Source organism: Camelus ferus, chromosome 1 (genome assembly GCF_009834535.1).
Source record: "Camelus ferus isolate YT-003-E chromosome 1, BCGSAC_Cfer_1.0, whole genome shotgun sequence".
NCBI lineage: Eukaryota > Metazoa > Chordata > Mammalia > Artiodactyla > Camelidae > Camelus > Camelus ferus.
In genome coordinates this window covers 90,831,209-90,853,980 of record NC_045696.1, presented here as the reverse complement: position 1 = coordinate 90,853,980, position 22,772 = coordinate 90,831,209, and the positions used below count along the sequence as shown (strand labels likewise).

General features: G+C 34.1%; 1 protein-coding gene across 4 annotated transcripts in view; it reads left to right on the top strand.

Moving 5' to 3' along the window:
- The first annotated feature begins 2,037 nt into the window (after window positions 1-2,037).
- RSRC1 (arginine and serine rich coiled-coil 1) overlaps window positions 2,038-22,772 on the top strand; it is a 349,746-nt gene continuing 329,011 nt past the window's right edge. Inside the window, exons 1-3 of one of the 4 annotated variants that reach the window (XM_032485537.1) lie at window positions 2,038-2,266; window positions 10,380-10,575; window positions 11,320-11,445. In XM_032485537.1, coding sequence (XP_032341428.1) covers window positions 10,382-10,575; window positions 11,320-11,445 — 320 coding nt within the window. In that variant the 5' untranslated portion in view covers window positions 2,038-2,266; window positions 10,380-10,381. The remainder of the gene's footprint in view (window positions 2,267-10,379; window positions 10,576-11,319; window positions 11,446-22,772) is intronic. The other 3 variants (XM_032485545.1, XM_032485521.1, XM_032485531.1) reach the window with 3 other exon arrangements.

The following is a 22,772-nucleotide window of genomic DNA, read 5'->3' as shown; positions in this document are numbered from 1 at the left end:
CTTATTTTTTGATCTCATACTGTTAGTAAAACTAAAAGCAATTATAGAACTGTGATTTCTGTCTTCCACCCATTGGTTAAAGCATTAAAACAAAGTTAACAGATACTTTGAAAGGTTCCATCAAAGCAAACTGAAACATTTATAATAAGAGAGTATATTATAACCTAATATACTAGTGTTTCTAGAATATATGTAAATAGAGGCTACTTATAACTCTCATACTACACTACTCAGATTAAGATGTTCACAGCTGATGAATTTAAGAAAGATGGAAATCATACTTTTTAGAATTGTTACTTTGCCTTTTTTCTCTTGAATTCTGAAGTTTTCTTTTTTCTTTTTAAAACATTTCACCTATTGATACTTTTTGGAGAAATAATTAAGATCTTTAGGTTTCCAACAGCAATAGCTGTTATGTATTAAATTATGAGTACTTGCTTTTATTTTATTACACTACAAAAGAGACTCAAATATACTATCCAAAGTTATATGAATTTAGAAACATGATTTTAGTTAGTACTAGGTTACTATTTGTGACCACTTTAATTCTTGTATTATCAGCGGGGAATAACCATAAAACTTTAATCCTGTATGAAAATCTGTTTTTAAGGTTATTTAGCAGAGTGATAAATAATGGTGTCAGCTGAATGCATGGAGTGCTCAAGTAACACTCAAACTGAGGTGTTCAATATGTATTCACAAACAGCTCCAAAACAGCCACTATTAAAAGTCTGTTAAGGGATCAGGAGACTCACTACTATTTTGCCCTTTCAAGCACATGACTTTTAAGTCTGAATTCAAATTCCATCTTCTGAACTTGAGAGAAAGACGACCAATTTAAAGCTAATCAGGGAAGGCTCTGATACAATAGTGTATAATTCATACCAAATAGATTTTCCCATAGATTTTGCTGGCATGTTGCTCTTTGTATGTTTATGAATAGTAGTGTTCATATCAGATGGAGCTATGAGAGATCTGCAGTGTCTAACCATGGATTCCTACTGGCCTAAGGGAAATTTAAGCACCCCCCCCCCAAACCCAGGCTTTGAAATCATATACTAATAAATGCTTACCAAGTTCTAATGATGTTGTTTCATTAAATTGCAAATATATTCCAGAGACAGGACATTTCAAAATGCAGTTTTAGTAAAAAACATTGAGAGTAAAGTTCAGTTGACAGCCTGCAGACAGGTATACAGGTTCCAATAAAATTCAGGACCTCAAAGGTTCCTCCCCATTCCAGCTGTTGAATTATTTAAAATAAACATGTAGTATTGTAGTTAAGCTTTAAAACGGTCTCTCAAAACGGGTTAGTTAACGAACAGTCATTTATGAGAAATATATTTGTGGAGGTGATTTTCACCATCTCACATGTCTGTGCAAAACTGTACCTTAGGTATATGGCAGTTGTGAACGAGTTGATTCTCACAGTCGACCCAAACCAAGGCCAACAATTTACCTCCTTATAATTGCTTACTTAGAATAAATAAGGAAAAAATGATCTTCATACAAGGACAGATAGTCTTATGAGTTACATAAAATGCTGAATTGCTTTAATTTCTATAGGTTTAAACAACAACAAAAAGCCTATACATTTAATTTCTTTTGCAGAAGAAACCTCCTCTCCCTGCCTCGGGCGGTCTTCTTTCATTCCTTTACCAACCAATTACTATAACGTGAGAAACAAATATGCACCCAACCTGTGCCTTCACCTTCAGGGCAGAAGTAACCCCGACTTTTAATGCATTTTTATAAATAAATCATTACAATGTAATCACACGCGACTCTGACGCTATACAGACACACTCCCATGATTTATTATTGTTGGACCAGTTTCCTCCCCTCCCAGCATGAAACAACTAATTTTGTTACGTGTGGGTGTCGTAAACATAACTTCCTACGATGCATATTTGTTTACTTATTATCTGTGATGATAAGGACGATTACCAAGGCAACACTCTTCAGTTCCCACCTTTATTGCTTTTTGGTAACAAGAAAATAAAATAATCAAGCACGTAAAACCAACACCAAACAAAAAATTGGCGGCGTGACAATCTACTCCCTCGGCACTCCTAACGCCTGGCCGTCTCCATCGATGCACTCGAAAGCTCGGCTGACGCTGCCTGGCGTTGGAACCAGGAAGGCGGTGAGATTAAACTGAAGCAAGTTCGGAGGACGCCGGCGGCGCCCAGATTTGAAGAAACGTTTCCGCGTCTGCGGCGCTTCCAAGTCTACGGGCGGTGTAAGCCCAAAGGCCGAGATCCAGGTGATGCCCGCGTCCGGGGCGTGGGAGGCGGCTTCCCTGGCTGAGGGGTTCCGAGGCCCTGCTCCGGCGTGAGGCGGCGCGGGCCTGGCGCAGTCTGTACGGGAGGTGGCGGCGGCGGCGGCGGCCCCGCGGCTTACGGAACGGGACAGTGCGCATGCGCTCCTCACCTGGCGGGTTCTGACCCTCGAGGTCCAAGCTGGGGCCTTAGAGTGGTGGCTCTAGGGTGGTTCTCAGTCGCAGGCCTCCGGCTAGGCCCTGAGTCTAGAGATGGTGACGGAGAGTTAGCCAGCTCTTTTCCCTCGCTTCTCTCCTTGACGTCTCTCCCACCTGTCACCCCCACCCCTGTCCCCAATCCCTGATTCTTAATAGCTGCTTTTGGGTTTCTGGGTTCGTCTTGTAATATGCAAACGGTGCTTCGTCACTAGCTCTAGGTAGGGCGAAACGAGAGGGAGGCTGCCACCTGGTGCACTCTGCCCTATCCACTCCGCTGTCTCTAAATCCGCCTCCCCTTCCAACTCCTCCCCGACCCCCTCACCCCTTCTTTCCCGGGTCTCCCTCGCTTGCCGAGAGGAGAGATAGTGAAAGGTGAAATAGACTTTCCTTCCTTAACGAATAAATATTCTTGCCTTAAAAACTCATCTATTTCCTTGACTTCAGGACTTGTGGCCTTGTGGTCGTAGACCAAGAGCATATGACTACCCTTAAACTGTTTACTTTGGTGAGAGGTTATAATACAGTGTTACACATAGTGCCTGGTCTTGATTTTAGGTCAACCTTTATTTCCCACTGAGGTTATATATCTTTAAATGCACACTGGAAATCAATTTTTTTTTGTTTTTTGCATTTTCGGAATTAGCAGTGACCTATTTGTGTTTCAACTAACTAGGTACCAGGTAGTTAAATAACTTAAAATATGTTGTCACAAAAAAGTATTCAAGTTGTCATGTTTGAACTTAGCCGGAAAAGCTCTTAAGTGAAGGAGATATGCAGAATTCTCAGGTTTAAGGATTGGAGCAGATGTGACAGGTGCAACCTTGTGAGGAAACTGGGTATCCTTTGAAAGCCCCTTTAGCCTTAGAGTCTATAAATATTCACTTTTTTGCAGGCAAAGGAGATTTCCTGCTAAGTGGTAGCACTTCATTACTGTGTGTTTCTCTAAAAGAAGGTTGTAAATGTTTGAAACTGAAAGATAAGCCAGCTGACACCTATTAATTGGCCTTACCAACTTGATTAGTCCCAGCAAAAAGTTGTGTAATGAGTTGGAAAACTTCTGTAATAAGATTGTTATACTAGATATATAGATCTGTTTCCTGCTTTCATTTTCAAACCATTGAGAGGAAATTCCTATGACTGATAATGCTTTAAAAAAAGATGCTAGTCTGCAAATTTTTAGTTGTGCTGGGAGGAGTGTTTTGACAGTTCTGTACCTCTTTTGAGTTTTGCTTTATTATGCTTGTTAGGCTAGAATTTTATCTTAGTTCTTTTACTGCCTTTGGGTGGTTCTGTATTTGTTTATGGATTTCTCCCTGTGCTAAAAGGTGTTAACCCCATTTTCACTTTTCTCTACCTTTGGAGGTGGACTTAACATTTAAATGACTGTTCTCCCACCACCCATCTCTTTTTGGTCATGTGTCCAAGATAAAAAAGATTATAGTTTGGTATACTAATGAATGAGTAGTGAAGAAATAACTGTAAGCTGTCATATCCTTTAGGAATCTTTGTTCTCTCTGCTTGCTTTCTGAAAAAGATAACTTTCTTGTACCTTTACTGATAACTAAACAAAGGAACTACTTGTGTTTGCCTTTGAACTCTCTTTCTTTTAAATCAATGATTTTTTTTTTATTGAAGTGTAGTTGATATATAATGTGTTAATTTCAGGTATACAGCAAAGTGATTGTTTTGCATATATCTATTCTTTTTCAGATTCTTTTCCATTATGGGTTATTAAAAGATACTGAATACAATTCTCTGTGCTATGCAGTAGACCCTTGTTGTTTATCTATTTTATATATAGTAGTGTGTATATGTTGGTACCAAACTCCTAGTTTATCCCTTCCCTCACTTCTCCTTTGGTTACCATAAATTTGTTTCTATGTCTGTGAGTCTGTTTCTGTTATGTAAATAAGTTCATTTGCATCATTTTTTAGATTCCACATATGAGTGATATCTTATGATACCTGTCTTTCTCTGACTGACTGACTTAGTATGATTATCTGTAGGTCCATCCATGTTGCTGTAAATGGCATTATTCCATTCTTTTTATGGCTAAGTAATATTCCAGTGTGTGTGTATGTATACCTCATCTTTATCCATTCATCTGTTGATAGACATTTAGGTTGCTTTTGTGTTCTCTTTCGAATGACCACATTTTGGCTCTACATCTTGAATCAGTCTCCTAAACTTTACAATAAGATGTTTTTGTAAATTGATGTCTTGCTGTAGTCTGCCATGGCTTCAGTTCTGTAGTGGAAGTAGTTGGGTATGGCTTGTGATCATGAGGCTACAACCAGGAAATAACAGAGACTGGAGTGAGAACCAAAAACTGAGAGCCATAGGAGTTCTGTCCCTGTGTTGCCTTTTCAGCTTACAGGTAGATTGAAAAATTGTTAGGTTCTGGGACTGCTAAGAATCTGTGCTCAATTCATCATTGCCTTTATCAGAAAGAGCTTTAATGTCTTTCTATCCATTGTACCTTACCAACAGAGTTAAATAAAAACAGTTTTTCCTTACTAGGAATGTGTAATATAAATTGACCACCATGACTTGAATGAGCAAATATATTCAATTATATGCTAGTGACATTATGGAAATCTGGAGGTAAGTGTATATCTAGGGTGGTGGGTAGGAATTCAGTACTGTCATTGATAGAGAAGACATTTTTTGGATTTACCTCTGATTTATTTTTTGTGTTAACTTCCTTTTCTGAATAAACATTTAAAGTTAACCATAATAAAGAAATATGGTGGTTTTTTACTTTCTCTTTTTGCAATTAATTATACTTTAATATAATCTTTTGAAATGTAAACGTGTTGCTTGAAAAAATATTTGTAGTTTTGTGACAGTGGTTTTTCAACATTTTTTCACTCAATTCTTCTAAGGAAGAAGAACTTCCATTTATATCTTTCATTAGCTTTTCTGAGTTAAGTGTAATCATTCTAATATGGATGAATTATGTTACTTGAAATTAAAACATAGAAAAATTTATACCCACCTCTAATTCTCTCTTTTTTGGTCACTGGCAAGATGCATAATTAGATGTGTGTCCTTTTCTTTCTTTTCTGCTTCTTTATGCCTTATACAGAGACTTAATAAGCTGGACATAATGGAGGATGGAAATGACTGTAGGTACCTTAGAGTTGTGGGTCTCATAGTTTTTAGTTTTAGGATCCCTTTACATTTTTAAAAATTATTGAGGACCCCCCAGGAACTTTTTATCTGTATGGGCTGTATCTAGAATACTGCTCTTATAGTACTTAAAACAGAAAATTTTGAAATATTTATTAATCCACTTAAGATAGTGATAATAAATCCATTATATGGTAACATCAATAACATATTTGATATGAAAAATAGCTATATTTTCCAAAACAAAACAAACTTAGTGAGAAAAATGGCATTATTTTCCATTTTTGCAAATTTTTAATACCTGGCTTAATAGAAGACAGATTCTTTTATCTGCTTCTGCATTCAGTCTTTTGGGATGAGTTGTTTTGAATGAAGTATATGAAGAAAATCTGGATTCACCCAGATATGGTGTTGGAAAAGTAATATTTTAGTAACCTTTTCTGGTAACTACTTCTTTAATACACCAAAACTTGTCAGGTAGTAGTTTCTTAAAGATTGGTTGCAATGTGGTATTTGAAACTATATCAGTGACCTTTTCATGCTCTATACATTAAAATCTGTTGGTCTGTCTTGCACTGTGAGTGGATTTTTCACTCGTACATGATTCTGTGACATTCATGTACAGCACTGGCCTACTGGAAAATACTGGTTCACTGACACGCGTATCTTCCAAATGTTGACACCCTTCATTATATAATAGTTTAAAAATTCACATTTACTAATATCACTGCTGATCTCATCAGAGAAATCTTTACGTTCAGAGGAGCTTTCAGTCTCATGGTGGTGAATACAAGTTACCCAACATTATAATTTTTGCCTGAGAGCTCAAATTTTATCATTGGCAACAAATAATGTCAGTTTTCCTTGAAGTAAATGACTCCATTCATTTTTAGGAAAATGACTATCAAATACCCAAGTCTGAATAATCATAGTCAGTTCTTTAAAAATGGTATTTCATGATAAAAGCAGCTAGTTCGACTTGTGATTCAGTTGCACAAATGCTTTTCTCAAGATAACCATCATTCTTCAGTCTGCAGCAGTAGTTATGTGTATTTCCTATTTCATCACACAAAATATTAAGATGTGTGCTCAAGGGTTGAAATATAATAAAATTAATGATTTTTACTGCTTTATCAAGTACATTTCTAAGTGAAACTGCCCCCCCACCCCACCCCTTTAAAGAAAAAACAAAACTATGTGTTGTAGTGAAGAATGCAATGACTGCTAGTACAGTTTGGTCCATTTCCTTGATTCCTGTTAAGGCACCAGCAGTTTTGTCATTGTTTTTATATCATCAGTGCAAGAGTCAACTCAGTGAAAAAGGTAAATTATGCTACTATTATAATGAAAATAGTTCTGATTTTTTGGATCCCCTGAGGTCTTTGGGATCCCCTCAGGGGCTTCTAGAACCCATTTTGAGAACTGCTCCTATACTGGCATGTAAGCTCCTTGAGGGCAAGGATTTTTTTGTGTCTTGTTCATTGATGAATCCCTGCTATCATTCTGGAACTTCTTTAACCTATCTTGAGTGTTAGGTCACTTGTTCTCTGAATGTAGATCATCTTTGTTTAGTCTCTCTTTTGGTGGAGCACATCCTTCAGTACTTCCCTAAAAAAGAGTGACTGTGAGGTATAATTTTGAGCCTTTGCATATCTGAAAATGTCTTTATTCTGATCTAATATTAGATCTCTGTTTGGATTGGATATAGATTCTAGGTTGAAAATAATTTTCATTTGGAATTTTGAAGGCAAGTCTCCATTGTTTGTGATATTGCTACTGAGAAGCCTGATGCCTTTTATTGTGATTCTCCTTTTTCTTTTTTAATCTTTAGAAGTTTCTAGGGTCTTCTTTATATTCCTGGTGTCAGAAGTTTTAATGAGGTATGTCTAGTATAGTCTTTTTTTAATTCATTGTCCCAGGGATTTAGGGCAATTCTTGTTTTTCAGTTTCGGAAATTGTTTTGAATTATTCTTTGGATAATTTTCTTTATCTCTTTTCTATGCTTTTTTTTTTTTTTTTTCCTGGAATGCCTGTCAATTGGATATTGTACTTTCTGGATTGATACTCTTTTACCTCCAATTTTTTATCTTTTTCTTTCTACTTTCCATGAGTCCTTTGGTAGTATCTTCTAACTGTATTGTATTTCTTACAAAGTATCATTTGTTTAAATTTTAAGCTTTGTCTCCTTTTCTATGGATGTTCCTCCTATTCTTCTGCTTGTTCCTGGTTTACTATGAGTTGCTTTTTTTTTTTCCTGTTTGGTTTCTGTCTAGTATGATGAAGGCTTTCATCCTGTGATTGTTTTTCTTTTGTTGTGTAATTACTGAAAAGTTATCAGAAAAAAGTTTTACAAAAAAGTTTACTGTGTTTAAGGCTTGGGCTTTTTAACTGTGGGCTTGGATATAGGGTGATTGGGTGAGGGCTTGGCCTTTTTTTGGGGAGACCTTTTAAATATTTATATATCTTCTTCTAGGTACTGTTTAGTTTTTTCAGAAAAGAATCCTCTGTTCAAATTGGTGGATCTAAGCACACAGAGGGCTATAGTATTTGCTATTAGATTGTAGACTTTCACTTACTCCCTTTAACTTTTAGTCAAGCATCACTCTGCCCTCTTCTACTGTGCTCCTGGACCTGGTGCTTCACCTGGTGTTTCATCATTTTTCCAAAATAAACCATCTTTCCTGCTGGGAATGGGGAATAATAGTCACCTATCTAGGTTGGATGGGGAAGGGGACCTGGGAGATTACTTCCTTTACAGATTTCAACCAATTCCCTTGTCTTTTAGTTCCATGCCTCATTGTGCCAGCTCTGGTATCTAGTGTCTCAAATTCCTGATCCCTTCTGATTTTTGCTATGTAAATTGGCTTTTCTCCTCTTGGAATTCTCTAAAGTTGCTGGGTATTCAGTTTTCTTAATCTAAATCCTGCATCTGTTTTTCATTTGCTAAAAATTTGTTGACATATCTTGTCTACTTGTCTTCCTGTTGTTTTCTATTCTGGTCTTTTTATCCTGGTGCACTCATACTTTTTTATCCTTTACTCTCATTTTAGTATTTTTAAAATCAGATAAAAAGAACATAATAAAAACTCACCTTAATCAAGTGGTTATTTTTGGGTAAAGAAAATTCTTAACTGTTTAAAGGTGAAAACAAGAAAGTAAGAAAAAGACAGGAAATAAGAAAACTTAGATGATCATTGTTACCCAATTATGTACAGATTCCTTAATGAAAACACACACATACACAGAGATATGTGGTTATATATTATATATAATATAAATATGTAAATGGATATTACATACACATATTTAAATATATATACATGTATACTATGCATATGTGGGATTTCATAATCATAGTATTTTGAAGTTGGAAAAGATCATAGTGATCTTATACGCAGTGCAGTTTCATTTTCAGTGAGGAAACTGCCTTAGGTATGTTAGTGATTTAATGATTCAAGACCAAGTCTTCCCAATGTTCTGTTGAACTACAAAATGTTAGAAATCTGAACAGCTTGGAGATTCAGACTATACTTAAAGTCTAATTCTGGCTCTAGATAAATAGCTTTAAGTTTTGAATTAAGTCCTGACAGTGGTTTTCAATTAGGATTGCATTGGATTCAGGGAAGATATGGCTCACCTGATTCTGAAAACAAAGCTGTAGTTTAACATACTGCTTTCTTAATGGTAGGGCTATTTAGCTTATTTTGAATAAATATTAAAGGAAAATGTGAGAGTTTTGTTTATCTGATCATTAACTATCTTAACCATTACATAAGATGAATCTTCCTTTTAACTTTAAGACAAATAGGCTTCTTAGCTAAGCTAATACCTAATTATAAAAACCGACGGTCTATTTCTGTATGTTTTTTCCTTTTGTATACTAAATATACAAATATAATCATAGCCATATAGAACACAGTTAAAAAGAAAAAAATTACCCAGTTTCACCACTTAAATATTACCAGTTGTTTTCATTTTTGCTCTTACTCAAGTATACATATTTTCTTAAATTGTAATCTCTGTACATACAGGTTTAAATAATGCTATAATGAATATCTTTCAAGAAAAACTTTTCAGCTATATTCCTAGAAATGAGATTGCTTTGTTAAAAAAGCATCAACATTTTTGTAACTCTTTATTTAACTTGCTTAGTTGCATTTTGAAAGCATTATATCACCACTTTATATAGGTACTAGCAGTGTGAAGAGATGACTTCTACTTTAGTACTTAGTTTATAGTACATCATCAGCTTTGGTACTTTAGTCAACATTTCCTTCCCCAAATTTCACAAGTGAAGTGATTATAGTTAATTGTTTCAGTTTGTACTTTGGTGATGATTAATGAGGTCTTATCCATTTAAAATTTTAGAATTTTCAGTTAGAAAAATGTAACTAAAAGATAGTAAAATATCTTTTATCTTTGGGAATGTGGGAATATAGAATTAGGTAGTAGATCCCTAAACCAAATGTCATATAATTAACAATAAGTGCAATTTAAATGATAAGAAAATTGTTATAATGAACTGTCCTCAGGATTGACTCTTTTAAGAGACATTTGAAAAAATTTAGGACAAGTTTACATTATTCATAAATTATAAAAACAGTTAATTAATAATACTAGAAGAACGTACTAGAGCTGTTTCTCATATGTTGTCATTTTGCTTTAAATAAAACATCTTAAATTTTTATAGAGTAAAAAAAATACTATATTAAGTTTCATCCACTGTTCCATTATGTCAGAATAATTTTCTTTGAATTTAAACCTTTAGAAATGGGACGCCGGTCCTCAGATACTGAAGAAGAAAGCAGAAGCAAGAGAAAAAAGAAACACCGTAGACGGTCTTCTTCAAGTAGTTCTTCAGATAGTAGGACATATAGCCGAAAGAAAGGTGGAAGAAAATCAAGGTCAAAGTCAAGATCTTGGTCCAGAGATCTTCAGTCTCGCTCACATTCTTATGACAGAAGGTGATTTGCATAATTTTACTTATATGGTAATGAGAGTAATATTCTTTAGAGTTCATATGTTTTTGTACTTCTTAAAAAATGTTTTTGTACTTTTAATTTCTTCTGGGTAAAACACTTTTCTTTTTTCTTTCTTTCTTTCTTTATTTTAACATTTTTTATTGATTTATAATCATTTTATAATGTTGTGTCAAATTCCAGTGTAGAGCACAATTTTTCAGTTATACATGAACATATATATATTCATTGTCACATTTTTTTCTCTGTGAGCTACCATAAGATCTTGTGTATATTTCCCTGTGCTATACAATATAATCTTGTTTATCTATTTCAAAATTGTAGAATAAATAAAACACTTTTCTTTTAGTAGTTATATGTTTATGAGGGTTAGGTCCCAACCAAAAGATTTTTTTTCGCCCCTAGGACCAGCCTGTACATCTTAATCTTTTGTCTGTTCTTTGTAAACAAGTAGGTATAAACTGGTATAGTTCTCATACCATATTATCTAATAATATTTGGAAGGATTGTATACTACTTAAGACCCCTAATGTCTTAATTAGTAGCTAATCCAATCTCTAAATTATGAATCAGTCTTCTGACTGTTCAAGAGGAGTAACATTTTATCTGTTTGCTTCTAAGGAGTCAGACATAGTAAAAATGAGATGATTCTTTAGAATCTGGATAATTTCTCCTTAATGCCCATACAGATGTTTTATAGTAATGATACTTGATTATATTTTATTTCAGACGCAGGCACCGTTCAAGCAGTAGTTCTTCTTATGGCTCTAGAAGAAAACGAAGTCGAAGTCGTTCGAGAGGTCGAGGGAAATCCTATAGAGTTCAGAGGTCTAGGTCAAAAAGCAGAACAAGAAGGTATGCCATATCAGATATTTGTTGCTTTGTAACAAACTGTCCCCAAATTTAGTGACTTAAAGCAATAATCATTTGTTTTTTCACTATTTTACAATTTTGATTGAGCTCAGCTGGCAGTTCTTCTGCTAGTCTTACCTGGGGTCACTCATGTGGTTTTAGTTATCTGATAGCTTGACTGGAACTGGATGGTCCATTGTGGCCTCATTCATGTATCTGGTATTTAGTGTGGGCTGTTGGCTGGGGGACCTTAGTTTTCCTGTGGCTTCTCTTCCTCTGGTAGGAATGGCTGGGCTTTTTCACATGAGAAACAAAGTATTTCAAGAAGATAAGAATAGAAACTGCAAAAATCTCTTAAGATCTAACCTCAGTAATAACCCAGTGTGTTGTGGAGTGAATCTGTCCCCCCTAAATTTGTATGTTGAAACCCCAACACCCAGTATAAATGTATTTGGAGATAGGGTCTTTATGAGGTAATAAAGATTAAATGCGGTCATAATGGTGGGGCCCTAATCCAGTAGGACTGGTGGCCTTATAAGAAGAGGAAGAGAGGTATTTCTCTTTGAGCTGCGCACTCAGAGGAAAGGCCAAGTGAGGACACAGTGAAAAGGTAACTCTACAAAGCAGGAATAGAACCCTTATCATGAACCAGATTATCTGGCATCTTGATCTTAGACTTACAGCCTTTGTGAGAAATATATTTCTGTTATTTAAGCTGGCCAGTCTGTGGTTTTGTTATTGCAGCCTGAGCAGATGAATACATGATGTTACTTTACCTGCATTTTCTGGCTGTGCTCAAGGGCCAATAATACAGAGCAAAGCCTGTCTGGAAAGAGTTGTACATTTTGGCTAATGCTAGAAAATATGGTTGAATAGGATGGGGACCATGGTGTGGAGTTGACTTGATAAAAAGAGGTATTTGGAAGTTATTGACGGTTTTTGAGCAGAAGAATGTTAGGATAAAAACAGCTTTTTAGAAAGATCAGTTTCTTTCCTCTGCTCAGTTCTTACTACTATTAGGCTCTAGTTGTGGGGGTATATTAACAGCCTGATTTTATTATCTAGGCCTAAAATTCTATAAATGTCTCTGTGAATCTGAAGTTGGATGATAGCAGTAAAGTCCAGATGTTTAGCTTTTCTGGCCTTGTGTTATTTGGCCTCAGCCTCCTCTCCTTTGTATACACTCCACATAGAAGCAGGCCACTCTTTGTTCCATGCCTTTGTTCTCTATACATGTCCGTGAGTTGCTAGCTTTGTTTCTTTAAGCATGCTATTCCAGTTTCTTACATTATCTCTACTCTAAGTCTTCCTACCTTTTGGTGTTCAGTTCTGTTTAATCTCTAATTCTCTTCTTCCTTAAATCCTTTTTTGATTTTTATCTTTTTATTCCCAAGTCAAATTTAACCCATACTTTCTGTGACCTATCGTCACATTTGGTTCCTGATATGTAACAGTTATATTACAAATATTTTTGTTATTTTCATATATTGTGAACTCTTGCAGGAGAATCTCTTAGTACTTAACACAATGCCTTGCTTGGTAAACATGCCTTGATTGATTAATTGGGGAAATGAAATTAGCTAAAGAACTGATTTTTGTAGCAAGGAAAAATTTTATTATTTTATTGATTTGTAGAAGGAAAGCTTTTTTATGGACGTATTGATCTGTCTAAAAAGAGGCTGATTACCAGAAAACAACTTCAACTGAAATTTTCTGTCATTGGGAACAGAAATAATAATCCATCCTTTGCATGGTCTTGATTTTTCTGTTTGTAGAGTATTTTCACATACACTTTATCAGTCTGTCACAGTTTGATTAGGAAGATACAGATCACTCAATTCCAAGTATCGAAGTTTTAACGTGGGGAGTTAAAAGCTTATATAACCTTTGGAAGGGCTCAGAGAATTAGGGACGCTGTTACTGATTATTTTAGCCTGAAGCACGGAAGCTGGTTGTTTTCTCAGAAGTCACTGGAAATCTTAAAAACTCGGTTTGTAGCACCAAAGTGGATGGTTCTCAATAAACTGCTTACCTGGGAACTGCTTCTCTACCCAAGTATTTACTTACAACTGCCGCCAGAAGGGAATCTGGAAACATAAATTTCTTCTCTTTTGCAATGAAGGGAAACCTTAAAAGGAATGGCAGTGATGTCTAGTCAGCAACAAACTATCCAGCACATATGCATTTTACTAAATGTTTTGAGTTTTGTAACTCTTTTAGGCTGTCATGCAGGGTGATACCTTCATTTTATACATAAGGAAACGACTTCAGAAGTTTACTCAAAATAGCAACTTCTCAGCCTCTTGCATTGACAATTACTTCTGCATTTAACTGCAATAACTAAATAATCCAGAGGCACTAAGAAGTCCTAAATTTTGAGAAAATACTTCATTCATGTTCTATACATGATATTATTTTGGAAAATGTATTCTAGGGATTTATTCTTCAAAATACTTAAACTAAATGAGTTCCTAGGTTAATCTTGTTTTCAAGAAAGTTGAACAACTCACTCCTTGAACAGTTTAGTTAATCAACACTTTAATTTAAACAGAGAAGATGTAAGTACATTTGTTCCAGGATCTGCAGGGGTTTGGTTCCAGGACCTGCTGCAGAAACCAAAATCTGAGGATGCTCAGATCCCATAGTTGGTCTTCTGTATCCATGTTTCCATATCCATGTACTTAAGCAACTTCAGATCTTTGTAGTACTGTACTGATTGAAAAAAATCTGCTTAAAAGTGGACCCTTGCAGTTCAAACCCATGTGGCTCAAGGTCAACTATAGTGAATTAAAGAAAAAAAGTCCAATGTGATTCTAAATCTAAAGGTATGTTGTTAATGATCTCTGTGCTTCTTAATAGAAAAGAGTGAATTTGGTCATGGAAAGACAAAAACTTCCAGACAACTTTGTTGTTATGTGTCTAAAAAATAATTGAAAGATGAAGCATGTTTTGGGGGACGGCAGGAGGAGCAAGATCAAATATGTGAAGTTTGTTGCACATTTCCATGGATAAGTTATAGAGTAATTAGATGATATGCTTTTTAGTATAATTTTTATTATGTTCTTCATGAAGTACTCAAGTTGTGACATATATTGTATCATTTCATGTTGCAACGATGAGAAACCTACTATTACTCACAATATATTTTCTTGTAATTTCCTCAATTCTAGAATATACAGAAAGTAGTTTTAGAGTTGCTGATAGGTACCACTGTGGAAAACAAACTTATAGAGCTTGATATTTTTTATGGTTCTTTTTATCTTTACTCTAGGGTATTTGGTTCTCCCCTCCACTTCATTATGGTTAGTTTCTCCAAAGAGTTAGGTTTATTTGTTTCTGTTTATATTTTATTTTAGGTTTTTTATTCCCCTAAGTTTTTAAAATTGTATTTACTTATTGGTCCCTTTGCCTTTATTTTAGTATATGAAACATTAATATGATTCCAAAGGTAGGACTGTACTAAAAGGTGTACATAGAGAAATATCATGCCCTTTTCTTCCTACTCTCCTGTTCCAAATCACCTCCCTGGGTAACTAATCCTGTTAGTTTGTGCTTTAGCTTTCCTGTTTCTTTTTAAACAAAGTAGTGGTTATATCTATGGCATACTATAGATACTCTTTTACACTTCGCTTTTTCTGTTTGCTAATGTATCTTGGAAATCACTGTATCAATTAATAGTAATCTTACTCATTTTTTTAAATAGCTGCTTGTTATACTACATTGTGTGTATATATCATAATTTGTTTAGCTACTTACCTTGGTGTGAACATTAAGGATATCACCAATATTTTATAGTTACTAAGATGCTATCATGAATAACCTTGTACATGAGTATTTTTGTATGTTTGGAGGTATATCTTCAAGGGAAACTCCTAGAAGTGCGATTGCTGGGCCAAAAGGTGAATAAATTTATACTTTTGTTAGAAGTTGCCGAATTCCTCTCAGTAATGTAAGAGAGTTCTGTTTCCTTACAGTCTCACCAATAGAATGACATTTAAAATTTTTATTTTATTTTTAATTGAAATTTATTTTTTACTAATTATGATTAGTTTTGTTCTTAATTGAAGCATTATTGACTCACAATATTATATTATTTTCAAATGTAAAATACAGTGATTTGATATTTTCATGTTACGAAATAATCACCACAGTGAGTCTAGTTACCATCTGTCACCATTTAAAGTTATCACAATATTATTGACTATATTCCTTATGCTGTATGTTATATTCCCTTGACTTACTTATTTTGTAACTGGAAGTTTATTTCTCTTAATCTCCCTTACGAATTTCACTCATCACCCTCCCAACCCGCTCCCCTGTAGCAACCATCAGAGGGTTGGTTGTATCTGAAAGTGTTTCTGTTTTGTTATGTCTGTTCATTTGCTTTGTTTTTTAGATCCACATGTAAGTGAAATCATATGGTATTTGTCTTTTTCTGTCTGACTTATTTCACTTAGTGTAATGTGCTTTAGGTCCATCCAGGTTGTCACAGATGGCAAGATTTTGTCCTTTTTTTAGGCTGAGTAATAGTCCATTGTGGGTTTGTGTGTATACACATAGCTTTATTCATTCATCTGTCGATGGACACTTAGATTGCTTCCTTATTTGGCTATTGTAAATAATGCTGCAATGATGGACACTTAGATTGCTTCTATATTTGGCTACTGTAAATAATGCTGCAATGAGCACAGGGGTGCATATATCTTTCTGAATTAGTATTTTTGTTTTCTTGGAAAAATACCCAAAAGTGGAATGGAATTGGTTGGATTATACGGTATTTCCTTTCTTTTTTTTTAGTACAATATGTTTGTTTGATTGATTGATGTCACAACGTGTCAGTTTCTAGTGTACAGCTTAATGTTTCAGTCATGCATATACATATGTTTGTTTTCATATTCTTTTTCATTATAGGTTTAGTATTTCTATTTTTAATTTTTTGGGAGAACTTCTGTACTATTTTCCATAGTGCCTTTACCAATTTACATTCTCACCAGCAGTGGACAACAGTTCCTTTTTCTCCTTATCCTTAATTTCTTGTCTTTTTGTTAATAGCCATTCTCATAGGTGTGAAGTGATTTCTCATTGGGATTTTTATTTTCATTTTCTTGATGATTAGAGATGTTGAGCATCTTTTCATGTCTCTTTGGGTCATCTGTGTGTCTTCTTTGGAAAAATGTCTATTCCGGTCCTCTGCCTGGGAAAAATTGGATTTTGTAATCCAGTTTGGTTTTTTTTGATGTTGAGTTGTATGAGTTCATTGTATATTTTGGGTATTAACCCATTATCAGATATATCATTTGCAAATATCTTTGCCATTCAGTAGGCTGTCTTTTTGTTTTGTTGGTAGTTTCATTCACCTTGCCAAAGCTTTTTGGTTTGATGCAGTTCCATTTGTTTACTTTGCTTTTGTTTCCCTTGCCTAAGGAGACATGTCCAAAAAAATATTGCTAAAACCGTTGTCAAAGCCCTTACTGCCTTTTTCTTCTAGAATTTTTATGATTTCAAATCTTACATTGAAGTCTTTGATTTATTTTGACTTCATTTTTGTATATGGTGTGGAAAAGTAGTCCATTTGGATTCTTTTGCATTGTGGTTGTCCAGTTTCCCCAGCACCATTTGTTGAAGAGATTGTCTTTTCCCTATTGTATATTCTTACCTTTTTTGTTGTGAATTAATTGCCCATATAACTGTGGGTTCATTTCTGGGGTTTCTATTCTGTTCCATTGATTTGTGTGTCTGTTTTTATGCCAGTACCATACTGTTTTGATGATAGTCGCAGTGTAGTACAGTTTAAAATCAGGGAGCATAATACTTCAAGCTTTATTCTTCTTTCTCAAAATTGTTTTGGCTATTCGAGGTCTTTTGTGCTTCCATACAAATTTTAGAATTATTTGTTCTAGTTTTGTAAAAAATGTTGTGGGTATTTTGATAGGAATTGCATTGTATGTCTTCTTTGGAAAAATGTCTGTCCAGATCCTCTGTCCATTTTTTAAATTGGATTATTTGGTTTTTTGCTATTGAGTTGTATAAGTTTCTTATATACAGTTGACCCTTGAATGACTTGGTATTTGAACTGCAAGGGTCCACTTATATGTGGATTTTTTCCATTACGTAAATATTACAGTACTACACTATCCAAGTTTGGTTGTATCCATGGATGCAGATTTGGGGATATGGAAGGCTGAAAGTTATATGTGGATTTTTGACTGGGGGGGCAGGGGGAGTTGACACCCCAACCCCTGAGTTCTTCAAGGGTCAACTGTATTTTGGATATTAACTTATTAGATACATGATTTGCAAATATTTTCTCCCATTGAGTACACTGTATTTCCATTTGATTGATTGTTTCTTTTGCTGTGCAGAAGTTTTTTCATTTGAAGGTTTTCCTCTATGTCTTCTTCTAGGAGTTGTGGTTTCAGGTCTTATGTTTAAGTCTTTAATTCATTTTGAGTTGATTTTTGTGTATGGTGTAAGATAATGGTCCAGTTTCATTCTTTCACATATGGCTATCCAGTTTTCTCAACACCATTTATTGAAGAGAATATTCTTTCCTCATTATATATTCTTGGCTCCTCTGTTGTAAATTAATTGATGATGTACAAATGTGTTTATTTCTGAGCTGTCAGTTCTTTTCCATTGCTTTATGTGTCTGTTTTAATGCCCAAACTATACTGTTCTGATGATTATAGCTTTGTGATATAGATTGAAATTAGGAAGCATGATTCTCCCAACTTTGTTCTTCTTTCTCAAGATTGTTATGGTCATTTGAGGTCTTTGGCAATTCCATACAAATTTTAGGATTATTTGTTCTATTTCTGTGAAAATACCGTGGACTTTTGATAGGGATTGTATTGAATCTGTGTATTATTTTGGGATTATATTAATTTTATGCCCTACTTTTATTGCTTGAGTTAGTTTCAGTATTGATTCTTTAGAGTTTGTCAGATACACTATTATATTGTCTGTAAATAGAAATAATTTTACTTTTTTTTCCAATTTTTCTACTTCTGTTTGCTTTCTCTCATCTAGTTGCATTGCCTTTTACCTCCACTAAAATATTGAATACCAGTGGAGATGAAATATATCTTTGTCTTTTTCTTGATTTTAATGTAAGTGCCCCTTGTGTTTCCCCTTAAAAAATATACTGGTTCTGGGGTGAGAATATCTCTAGTTTTTAAATAGAGATTTAAAAAAATTTTTTAAAAAAGATTTTAAAAAAAATCACTGTTTTTTTCCAAGAATGGATATTGAATTTTATTGAAGGCTTTTTTTTAAATCATCTGTGGATATAATCAATTTTTTCCCCCTTAGAGCTATTAAGGAACTAACCTTGCATTTCTGGAATAAATCTCATTTGGTCCTGGTGTAGTATTTTCTTAAGGTGCTGTGGGATTGTGTTCACTAATTTTTAAGTTTAGTACTTTCACATTTATAGTCATACGTGATGATGGTCTTTTTTTTTTTTTGGCACAGTGTTTATCAAGGTATTATTCTTACTTTATAAAAAGAATTGGGAGGGTTTTTCTTCATTTTTAATGCTGGGGAACTATTTGTGGAGCATTGGGACTATCTGGTATTCAAAGTTTTGGTAGATTTGTGAAAACATCTGGGCCTGGTGCTTTTTTGTTGAGTGGTACATTGGTAACTTTATTTATTTGACAGAAATACAGTCAGTATAAAGTTTATATTTCTTATAAGTTTAATATTGGTAAACTGTATTTTTCTAGTATATTATCTATTTCAACTGCATTTTGAAATTTATTTGCCTGGAAGTCTGCAAAGTAATTTTTTATGACTTGAAATTTTTTCTTCCGTTTCAATGCATATTTTTCTCTTGTCATCTATTATTTTGTGTATTTATGCATTCTCCTTTATTCGATTACATTGACAAGTGAATTGTCTATTTTAATTTAAAAGAAATCATTTTGATTTATTATTTAAATCTTTTCCTCCATTTTCTACCTTATTAATTTCTACTTTTATTCTTATTTTCTGCTTTGTGCTTCCTTTGGTTTACTTTGTTATTCCTTTTCAAGTCTTTGGGCTGGGAATTTATTTAGATTTGTGCTTCATTTCTATTGATAAAAATATTTAAGCATATGAATTTTCTTCTAATTACCGCTTCAGATATATCTCATAGGTATTTTCTAATATTTTTATGAAAAATTTCAAGGATACAGCAAAATTGAAAGAATTTTACAGTAAAGACCCATATGTCTACCACCTAGATGTTACCATTAACATTTTACTTATTACTTCATCACATATATATACATTGATCTGTTCCTCTCTCTGTCCATTAATTTATCCTAATTTTTAGATGCATTTCCAGTGGCAGACATTATAGGCTTTCCCCTTAAATACTTCAGCATACTTATCATTGAGTAGAGTTCAGTATTCCTTTACAGATTTTTCCTTTTGAAAACAAAAACTTTGAAATTTTCTTTTGAGGCAAAATTTATATGCATTGAAATGCACAAATTCTGAGCATACACTGGCTGAGTTTTGATGTATGCATATACCTGCCAAATATATTACCATTACCCCAGAAAGTCCCCCTGTAATTGTTGCCAATTAATTCCTGTATACATTCACCTCAGAGGTAACCACTGTTTTGATTTTTTTCAACTATAGATTAGTTTTCATTAGTATTACAAATTTTTATTCAGCGTGATACTTTTGAGATTCATCCATGTTGTGTATGTCAACAGTTCATTCCTTTTTATTATTGAATAGTATTCTATTGTATGGATATATCACTTTTTTAATAGAATTTTATGTAAATGTAATCATATAGTAGTGATATTTTTCAAGTAACCTCTTACAGTAAGCATAATGCTTTGATTTATGTATCACTACTTTGTTCTTGTTCATTGCTAAGTAGTGAATATACCACAGTTTATCTGTTTTCCTGTTTATGGACTCCTCCCTGGGATATTTCTGGGTTTGGCTATTATAAACTACTATAAACATTTCTTTCAAAAATCTTTTTGTGGATATCTGTGTTCATTTCTCTGAACTGAAAATCTAGTAGTGGAACTTCTTAGTCATAGTGTAGGTGTGTCTTTTAGTTTTAGAAGAAACAAATATTTTCCAAGTGGTTTTCCGTGGCTGTATCATTTTATATTCCCACCAAAAATGTATGTGCATTCCCATTACTTACAAATTCACTGACACTTGGTGTATTAGTTTTATTAATTTTAGCAAAAGTGGTGGGCTTGTAGTGCTATTTCATGGTTTTAATTTGCAATTACAGTTTTAGCTTTTTTGTATCTATTGTGCATTCAGATGATTTTTTATTGTGATTAAAACACACAAAAATTATAATTTTTAACAGATTTTTTGGGTACATTTTAGTATTGCTAACAATATGCACATTGTTGTACAACAGATCTCTAGAACTCTTGTCACCTTTCTTAATTGAAACGCTATACCCTTGAAACAACAACTCCCAGTTTCCCCCTACTCCCCTCTCCTGGCAATCACCATTATACTTTTGTTTCTATGAATTTGATTGCTTCAGACAACTGGTATAGAAGTAGAATCATGCAGTGTTTGTCTTTTTTTATTTCCTTATTTCACTTTGCACTATGTCCCAAGTTTTATGTATGTTATAACATGGGACAGGATTTCCATCTTTTTTAAAGATGGAGTAAATATTTCTCTCTCTCTCTGTGTGTGTGTGTGTGTGTGTGTAAGTGTGTACGTGTGTGTACATGTGTACGTACACCATATTTGCTTTATCTGTTCATCCGCTGATGGACATTTAGATTGTTTCTACATCTTGGATATTGTGAATAATGCTGCAATGAAGATGGGTGTGTACATATTTCTTCAGTACCCTGTTTCAGTTCTTTTTTGATATATATCCATAAGTGAGATTGCTGAATACCTGTGGAAGTTCTGTTTTTAAATTTTTGAGGTACCTCCATACTATTTTTCCATAGCTGCTGAACCATTTTACAATCTTACCAATAGTGCACTGGGGTTCTAGTTTCTCCACATTCTTGTCAACACTTGTTAATTTTTTTGATAGTGGCCATCCTAACAGATAATGAGATGGTATCTTGTGTTTTTGATCTGCATTTTGCTGATGACTTTGTAATGTTGGAATTTTTTCATATGCCTATTTGCTGTTTATGCATCTTCTTCAGAGAAATGTTTTTTGAGTCTTTTGACCAATTTTTAAACTGGTTATTTGTTTTTCTGTTTGTGAGTTGTAGGGATTTTTAAAAACAAAATATATTCTGTGTATTGACCCCTCATTTGAGGTGTGGTTTGCAAATATTTTCTTCTTATTTGGTAGATTGTCTTTTAACTGTTTATTATTTTCTATACAGAAGTTTTAAGGTTTGTGTAGTCCCATTTATCTACTTTTTTGGTGATATCTTTATATGGTTTTGGTATCAGGGTAATAATGCTGGCTTATAACATGAGTTTGAAAGTGTTCTCCCCTCTTCAATTCTTTGGAACAGTTTGTGAGAGCTTGGCATTAATTCTTACTTAAATATTTGGGAGAATTCTCTAGTGAAGCCATCTGGTCCTGGGCTTTTACTTGTTGGAAGGTTTTTGATGACTGATTCAATCTCCTTACTTGTTATATAGGTCAGTTCAGACTTTCTATTTTTACATTATTTAGTTCTGGTTGATTGTTTATTTCTAGGAATGTATCCATTTCTTCTATGTTATTTAATTTGTTGGTGTACAGTTGTTTATAGTAGTCTATAATCCTTTTTATTTCTTTGGCATCAGTTGTAATGTCTCCTCTTTCATATCTGATTTTAGTTATGTGAGTCTCTCTCTCTCTTTTTTTCCGTAAGGGCTTACCAGTTTTGTTGATCTTTTTGAGAAATGAATTCTTTTGTGTGTATATGTGATTTTTTTTTAATTAATGGACTTTATTCTTTTAGAGCAGTTTCAGGTTCACAGTAGAATTGAGCAGAAAATACAGAGAGTTCGCACATAGCCCTTCCCACCCACACATATATACTCCCCTACCCTCAATACCCCCATCAGTGTGGCATATTTGGTACAATCGATGAACCAACATGGACACATTATTATCAACCAAAGTCCATAGTTTACATTAGGGTTCACTCTTGATGTTGTACATTCTATGGGTTTTGACAAATATATAATATATAATGACATGTGGCCACCACTGTAGTTTGACACAGAATAATTTCATTGCCCTAAAAATCCCTTGTGCTCCATCTGTTCATTCTTCCCTCCCTCCCTCTCCCCAGACCCCTGGAAACCACGATCTTTTTGTTGTTTATGTAGCTGTGCCTTTTCCAGAATGTCATTTGGTTGGAATTGTACAGTTTGTA